The sequence below is a fragment of the Notothenia coriiceps genome, unplaced genomic scaffold, assembly GCF_000735185.1.
Source record: "Notothenia coriiceps isolate Sejong01 unplaced genomic scaffold, NC01 NC01_scaffold00036377, whole genome shotgun sequence".
In the NCBI taxonomy this organism is placed as follows: Eukaryota; Metazoa; Chordata; class Actinopteri; order Perciformes; family Nototheniidae; genus Notothenia; species Notothenia coriiceps.
Window position 1 is genome coordinate 1 of NW_011369078.1, and position 8,698 is coordinate 8,698.

At 42.6% G+C, this 8,698-nt stretch overlaps 1 protein-coding gene across 1 annotated transcript; it reads left to right on the top strand.

Annotated features, from left to right (window-relative positions):
- The first annotated feature begins 1,119 nt into the window (after positions 1-1,119).
- ccdc92 (coiled-coil domain containing 92) lies at positions 1,120-8,633 on the top strand. The gene is made up of 5 exons (XM_010792183.1): positions 1,120-1,167; positions 1,338-1,523; positions 4,576-4,713; positions 5,403-5,444; positions 7,116-8,633. Exons 3-5 carry the CDS (start codon positions 4,578-4,580, stop codon positions 7,919-7,921), a joined length of 984 nt encoding a protein of 327 aa, XP_010790485.1. The 5' UTR covers positions 1,120-1,167; positions 1,338-1,523; positions 4,576-4,577; the 3' UTR covers positions 7,922-8,633.
- The last annotated feature ends 65 nt before the right edge of the window (positions 8,634-8,698 follow it).

Consider the following 8,698-nt stretch of genomic DNA (forward strand, 5'->3'; position numbering starts at 1 on the left):
GGTACAATTTATTATGAATAAATGCTAACAAATCAAATGCAATGCATATACTGTAATAAACATTCATAACTTTAAATGTATATATTCGAATACAATAAACGTTAACTTTATTTATTTGCCACTCAGTGTTTGCCCATTATGATAAAGACATTAATTAAAAAGGAACACACTTAACAAAAAATGAATTTTGGAAATATGAATAGTAATACAAAACTGTACACCTTATGGAGTAACTAATGACATACAAGTGTGAAAACATACTGTATGTGAAAATGAAAGGATTTCATTAATTGTACAAAATGCAATTTCATGCTGTGCTGAACAAAATATGGTGTCCATGCGGTTTTGTTTAAAAAATGGTTCCTCATATCACCCTGTAGTTTAGTCATTGACTTCCTCCACTTCAGTTTTTCACTGACCAACAAAGCTGAATCCTTTCACAGAAATTTGACAGCTTCGAAACACAATCACTTGTTTGCAATCTGGATTCTAATAAAGCCTGTGTCAATCTTAACAGATTCATATCTACGTGAATAGTTGCATTAGGTGTGCATTATTTACATAACCCCACACTGCAGCAGTAGGCTATGCTCAAGAATGTAGAAGACGTCAAACAAATGGGAAGGCAAAAGTTCTTCAACAGCACGCCGCACTATATTTGGCCGATAGCAGAGACATCTAGCAGCATTTGTTGATCAAAGTCTAATTGTATCATTATAATGGAAAATAATAATGGTAAGATGAGAATCAGAGCCCAAATACTGACAGATTTAGAAGAAAAAAAAGGATTAGAAAATAGTAGCATGAGAAAGAGTAATGCTGTTGCAGTATTGCTACTCTGCCACTAAAGGGCAATACTACCCTCTGCTGTCAACCAGCTGTACTCTAGCCAACAGCTTTCATCCACTTTCATTAATTTACTTCATTCTGGCTGTTTGGCATCGAGTAGACATTAAATCTGACACTTTACACTGTAGTAAGCTTTCAACAATGACCAGATATCTGACTTAATCGCTGTAATGCTATACTCCTGTGCTGGCACTAGGGGGCGGGAAAGCATCACGATTGAACAGGTGACATATTCTGTTGCTATGGAGATGACGCTGGTGACTAAAGTCCCTAGCACCTCCCTGAAAACTGCTGCTTCAACATTTCATGTCCTGCAAGGTTAGTAACACCTTTATTCCGGCTCTTGTACTAATTGTTTAAAAAACAATTAAGTATAATAATTATGTTGAAGGTCATGATTATAGTAAATGACTGTTGGATGTCTTCTAGGCCAACATTATGATTTTTCTCTGGTTTCCCATGATGCATCGCTGTATTGTGTCTCGTAGCTCAGGGAGATGACAGTGACACAGCCGCCCTCCCCTCGCAGCCGACCGAGAGGCGAAGCCCCTGTCAGCATCACCGACATGCCCCGGGAGGCAGGACGCTGTTAGCCGGTGGGGCTCGTCTCTCTCTCAACGATCATCTTCAACCTTTCACAACATATTCGACGACTGCGTTCATTTAGCCACAAGGTAAGCAATCAATGAGATAATGTGCTGTTGTAGCGTCGTTAGCTGTCCAGCTAGGCTAGCAAAATTAAAGCTCCCTCTGTGGGGAGATGTTTCATTAAAATGTCTGTATTTTATTCTTATATTTTATTTGCGTAACTAAGCGGACATATTTCAAATCAGCATCCAAGCAGGTTTACTTCAGTGACATTTCCACCCCGTTATGGTATGTCTGTTGTTTCTTTACCAGAAACATCTTAATTCATTGTGGAAGCTGCTCAAATCTGCCAAATGTTGCAAAATCCCTGGCTTTTATTAAAATCAACTCCAGTTAGGTGGATTCAACGTATGCCGAATTTACCAGGACCCCTCCCCAATGCCACAAAAACAATGTATATATTGTTAAATTGGTGTATTTCTTGCTGTGGGTAGCCGGCTATTATTTGTTGGAAAGATTGCAATGGGAATTTGGCTGGACGTTTTTTCCCTTTCGGTGGAGCTTATAGTGGGACTAGCTTGTTTTCTGTTGTTAAAACTGGACAGCTCCAACCTGGACAGCTGCAGTAGATAGCATTATCTGCAAGGACAGCCTTTGTGATGACCGGAGGAGATGCAGTGATGGCATGTTACTGTCCATCAGGTCATAAAACAACAAGGGAAAGTGACGCTTTGTGAAGCCGTCCACACAGGCATCGCTGGCTAGCTTCGGTTTGAGACTACTAACGTTGGATATTTTCAAAGAAGGGCTTTTTCTGAAGGATATATCTGTTTAAAGTTTCACAATAACGTTTTGTGAAGTGATGATCCTCTGGTAGGTGACGTTATGGCCAGGACAGGCAGCAGTTTGCTCTGAAATGTGGGTTTGTGGTGCTGTCCGCAATGCAGGTGCTGAAATTAAAAGGGCTGTGGAGAGCATCCCTGCCGTGTAACACGTAGCTCCTCGTGTCCTGTATGCATTGTTTTTAGTGGTTATACTGGTGAGTTGTTTATATGTTTTCTATGTATTCGCAATAGTGTTAACGTGTCAGGTGATTAAATAATTTGTTATATATAAACGTGTGCTTGGAGTAGGTTAGTTATTACAATATTTGCTCTAAACTACTAGTAACTATAAAAGAGAAGACATTAAATAGGAATAATGATGTTGTAACAGTAGCTGAAAGTGAACAGTAGTATGGATTAATAAATAAATATATATAGATATATTAATAAATAAACAAACAGACAAAGAACAAAAATAAGAACAGAATGAAAAAAGTAATATAGTAATACACAAGAACATATTAAGACAAAACATACAAGGTAACGTGACAGTGTTGATTAATTGCAGTATAGTCAGCGGGTCTATGTTAATGGTGTACACTGGGCTGATGATTTTATTAAGTAACTGCACTTAGTGTGTATATAAGGCAAATATAATTATGGACATTTTTATGCTCAGAAACAGACTTCTAAGCTCTTGTTTAGGCTAAGGTTGGTAGCTACTAGCTAGTGTTTCATGCTGCTGCAGTTCATTGATTATTTATGTTCTCTGTATGGGGAAATGCTGGTTTGTGTTTTTGGAAGAAATGCAGACATCTCCCTCTGGTATGACATTAATCTCTGTCCTTAAAGATTAACCCACTGCATTGTCCCTGAACAAAGAGATTTACCCTTTGTAATGTCTTTCTCTAATCACTGAAGTCATATCCTCCTCTGCCACGCTATGGCATGAGCCATGTTTTGAGGTGAGGTCATGCCTTTGCAAATTGAAAGCTATCCAAGCTATTCTAGGAAAGAGCTGGGACGAGTGATGTGCTTGCGGAGCAGGGTTTATCGGAAGGACTCCACATTACTCATCAATAATAGATCATGTCTCCAGTCTTTATGGAACATCACTGGCTGTATCTGTGATAACCCATTTGTGTTTTGATAATCACATGCTTTTCTTTTGATCTGTAAGTCATGTGGGGGGAAAAGATCACACAGAAGATTGTTGGAACCAGGAATTGTGTCCAGCGTTGTGTTATGGGATTTATAATTCATGTTAGTGAGCTGATGATGTAAGAGTGAGGAGCTCTGGGATGTTTTATTGAAGCACACTTATATATGCAGGGAGAGGCTTTCTCCGCACTCAGGAGGGGATCAATGTGCTATCAGCTCTCAGCCAAGTACGGTTGTCTGGCAGAGGGTGGAGATGTTGGGACTGAGTGATTGTTTCTCTTCCTCTCACTTGGCAGCTTGAGACTGGTGGCCTTCATGCCGCACCCAGTGTCATTGTGATGTCAGCCAATGTGTTCAGCTGGGATTCTCTGTCGTTGTTGCTGTAATTGACCATGATTTGAATTGACACTGAAAGAGGATATTTTAGTGCAGAAAGAGATTTTATTCGTGCACATGTGTTATATGTATTTATGTGAAGAGAAGCCAGTGTTAAGAATTGAAATTTATCATATTATCGTCAGTGCTGAGAAAAAAATGTTTCCATCCTCTTTCCTAATAAAATTACAATTTACAGTGTAGATTAGATTATTGTTACGACTGCTTACTCTCAGGCTCTCAATCAATAGTTTCATGTCAGTAATTGGTTGATAAATACAGCAAGCAAAACCCTGGCTGCCTATTTATGGTCACTTAGCGTTTCTCTGTTACAGTCTCACTGTAGCCTTGACCTAGCCATTACCGATGATTGCCTACACACCTGCGCAGAATTTTAATAAATGTGCCTCCTCGCTTTTCCTCAGCATGTTTTTGATGCTCTGCTTTGTCAATGAACAGGGTTGAAATTACAATGTATTGGCTAGTAGAAGTGCCAGATTTCCTCAATTGCAAATGGGTTGGATGTTATTATCCAAAAGTGATTTGTTCATCTGTCATCTAAAGCAGATTGTTTTGGCCGGTTCCCAAACAAAACAAAATTGGAGCACATCCCATATATTTTATAGTCAAATGGTGAGAATTTAAAAGGCTATTTGCTAGACGGATTGACTTTTCATTATGTTCTCTCTCTCTCTCTCTCTCTCTCTCTCTCTCTCTCTCTCTCTCTCTCTCTCTCTCTCTCTCTCTCTCTCTCTCACCTATGTCTGAACCTAATCAGCCATGGCATCATCAAATGTAACACTGGAGAATCAGCTGCACAGTGCCCAGAAGAACCTGCTCTTCCTGCAGCAGGACCATGCCAGCACGTTGAAGGGTCTACACACAGAGATCCGCAGATTGCAACAGCAATGCACAGGTGAGCACAAGTAGCCCCTCTCTTCTCCTCATGTTGCCAAACCAGCGGTTAAGACAAAACAATATAACAATGGGTATTTTTGCAGTTTAGCGCCGCTTCAGACTCAATTCACTTGTCCTTTGCTGTCTTGAATATGGACAGTTGTACCGTCACACATGCATTTGTAACAATTACATTATTAATGAAGGATCAAAGGCTAGTGAGTGGAGAACAGCCACACACCTTTTGAGACGATTGAGAGGGATTTTCTTTAGTTAGTATTGTTTTTTGGCAATTTCTCCATACTATTCCTTTAGAGAAAGAGAGGATAGAACACCTATAAAAACAGCAAAAGAAACAGTAAAGTATACTTGAGGTATAACCTACATGGATATGTGAGACTGAAAGTCAACAAGACACTGTGGTGCCACTATTAAAGCTTTTAGAGATAATACGATGACTTAGGGGAAATGCACTCAAGCCTGAGTGAGTTCACTGCACTGGAGCAAAGCAGAACCTGTATCGAGCATCCCATCAGTAACAGATATATTCTTCCACAAAGCCAGGATATAAAGATGGTCACATCAGGACACTGTACTCTTTATCCCTGATAAAGTATCCTTGGCTTACCTGTTCCTAAAGCTGCAGAGGAACTCTCACTAATCTTGTTAAATGAATACTCACTTGTAACCACTTTCCTTTTTTCACAGATCTGACATATGAGCTCACTGTGAGAAGCTCTGATTCCTCAGGTAAGCCCCATCTTGCTGCACAGTTCACAAACAAACACGTTAATTCATGTCCAGATTCCTAACAGTTTTTCCATCACTGTGTCAATTAGATTTACTGAGAAATGCATCAGGTTTTTGTAACTTTTCCTCCTGGTTGGATAATGATATTAACTCTTGTATATCTTCTAGAAACATTTTATTTTGAAACAAGTGATTCAAACTGTGAAAGTGTACCACAACAACAGACAAGGCTCTACAACAGAAGATGCTATACATCTGGGGTTTTCTCTGAAATAGGGTCTGTGTGAGACAGGCCTGAGAGCAGAGGGCTCTGTCTGTATCCTGGTAACAAAGTCAAACCCAGGAAGCATTGCAATGTCAGACACCCTGCTGCTCATTGCTCACTACCCCTCCCCCCACGTTACCATGGTCATGTCATGGAGTCACAACACTGGTCTGATTCAGCCCCAGCTCCACTGTCTTTATACTGGGTTAAAGTACGGCCCAGTACAGTCAGGGAGGCCCCTGGCAGGCACTTTAATTTATTTACATGCTGTTGATGACCCCCCTGCTGAGAGTAACTGAGCATGAAGCATGCTGCGCCTCAGCAGGATCTCTACGTGTCGTAGGCTTCTGAACATGGCTGGCCTAGATCTGAGCAATATTGTCAGGGCCTGCAGCTAGAGGCACTATCATGTTAGCGTGGGATATCTCAGAGATTGGAGTGCAGGAAATGAGATTATCTGTCACAGCGCTAATGCACAGCCTGCAACCTGCTTAGTGCAGCAGGGCTCAGCTGCTCCAACTGGGGGGGGAAATGTACCAGCACCACCCATTTAGAAAAATAGGGTAAACCGGCTCCTACAAACACAATCAATAGTAGTTATAGAAGACTGAAATTAGGGACTGTTAATGTAAACAAGACATTGAGAATGTACATATTGTGACAGATTTGTGCATATTTTATACATAAATATGTGTCGCCACGGCGATTCGCTCTCTTTTTGTCCTGATCCATTTATATGAAAATCTGATTTTGGCCTCTTTATGATGTCATCATTTTATTTTGGCTTGTTTAACCATTAGCCAAACACCCCCCCACCTTATCAACCATTGTGGTTTTTTGAACCAAATATCTCTCAGAGGGGCGTGGGGAGGGGCTCCTTATTTTCATCTAAAGTAACAGACAGAGAATCAGCACTTTTGAAACAGGGCTGAAACAGAGGGGATTATGGGATGCTGCAATGATCTGTTTGGTATTTGGAGCCAAACACTTCAGAGACATGTTTGTATATATCTGAGACCTATAATATATTGATGAAAAACAGTATAATAGGGGTCCTTTAACTTTTGTATTCCAAGTTGTTTGCGCATGTACATAGCTGTATGAGCTCTAACTGGGTGTGGCAGAGCAGGATGGGCCCAATGATGAAGGTCAGAGCAGAGCAGCGCCCTTTCCGTCTACCAGATCTGTAACGTGAGACTAGAGCTCCCTGCTGCAGAGGACTCTCCATAGGAGCACACTGTCTCTGTCAGTGTCTGAGCTTAATGTACTAATGATTGCTCCAGTCTAGTGGATATAAATGTCTCTGTCTCTATTCTTTTATTGTGTGCACTCATGTGTGTGTACTTAAGTGAGACACCACGCAAACACCAGTTTTAACCGGTTTTGTTGTTGTTATGTGTGTCCAGACAGCGGTGAGGCCCGCTGCAAGGAGCTGCAAAGGAGATGTGAGGAGCTGGAGGTCCAGCTGAAGAAGAAGGAGGAGGAGAACACAGAGCTGCTCAGGGACCTTGAGCAGAAGAACGCTATGATCTCCGTCCTGGAAAACACCATAAAGGAGAGGGAGAAGAAGTACCTGGAGGAGCTCAAGATGAAGAGCCACAAGCTGGCTGTTCTGTCCGGGGAGCTGGAACAGAGAGCCAGCACGATTGCTTACCTGACCTCGCAGCTTCACGCCACCAAGAAGAAGCTGTTAGCCGGCAGTTCATCTGAGGCCAGCCCCAACGTCAGTCCAGTCACATCTTACAAGCCCACGCCTCCACCGGCCAAAGACAGGCAGCCTGAAACCCCGCGGCGCCGCATGAAGAAGAGCCTCTCACAGCCCCTTCACCCAGAGCTGACGGAGGTGTATCGGCTCAGCTCAGACGGCAGGCGGATGGTCATGCGGGAGACGGTAGAGGCCATGCCCGACCCCACACCCTTCCTGCAGGCCGGGAGAGACTCTCCAGAACCACAGGTGCGGGAGCGACCTGCCGTTATCCCTCCCATCGCCTCTGAGCGCTCCCCCCTCACTCCCCTGGGGGCTGCGTCCAGCCCTCGCCACAGCCCCGCCCGGGACCGGCAGTACAGGGCTCATGTCGGTGTGGCGCACCGCATCTCCCACAGCACCTCTCCCATGGCCCCCCCGCAGGCAGAGCTGGAGACTCTGGCAGTGGACCAGGTCAAAGACGAGAAGGTCGTGAGGAAGCGCTCGGGAACCGACAGGACAGTTTAACACTGTGAAGCTAACATGCACAGCAACACATCTACTGTATAACACTGCAACTGCAGGATGGAGCCTGACCCACTGTGTAGCCTGCTTTTTACACTGCAATATGAAACAAACTACTCAATTCTGTTCATGGTATTCCATAAAGACTTGTTTTCTCTTATAATACATTAGAAAGTGACTACTATAAAGCATGCCAAACGTTTCTTATTTACAAACCAATGAGATATTGTATTATACACATCTTGATTTTTTCCTTTGATTTTCTCTTCATTTTGTCTTATGCGGTGCAACACATCCTCAGCCAAATATCTGCATCAGTGCCTGCTCGACCGGATCGACCATAGACAAGCTGTGCAGTGAAGTCATGGCTCATATTTATCTTTACATATCTCTGTCTGCTTCACAACAGTCTGGACATATCAACACACTATATACCCAGATGTCTGCAGCTACGTAGGATAGAACTGAAGTTATTAAACTAATACTCCCCGAATGTCTTTCATCTTCTTGTGATATCGGTGATATATTACCGTTACTGTAGGTACGAGCTGCAAACATGTGCATTGGAGATTTGCTGGTGAAAGAGCTGTAATTTCACCTTTCTTTTGTTAGCCTGCAGCAGTGATGCACATGTGTACATCCAGTACAAAGTGGTGAGCATATTTGTGTGTGTGTGTGTGTGTGTGTGTGTGTGTGTGTGTGTGTGTGTGTGTGTGTGTGTGTGTGTGTGTGTGTGTGTGTGTGTGTGTGTGTGTGTGTGTGTGTGGCGAGAGAGAGAGA

Bases quoted from the DNA above. Each gene is read 5' to 3' on its own strand.
- ccdc92 (XM_010792183.1), top strand. From the start codon at position 4,578: ATGGCATCATCAAATGTAACACTGGAGAATCAGCTGCACAGTGCCCAG. The intron at 4,714-5,402 runs GTGAGCACAAGT...CTTTTTTCACAG, and splicing joins ATTGCAACAGCAATGCACAG to ATCTGACATATGAGCTCACT. The intron at 5,445-7,115 runs GTAAGCCCCATC...ATGTGTGTCCAG, and splicing joins GAGAAGCTCTGATTCCTCAG to ACAGCGGTGAGGCCCGCTGC.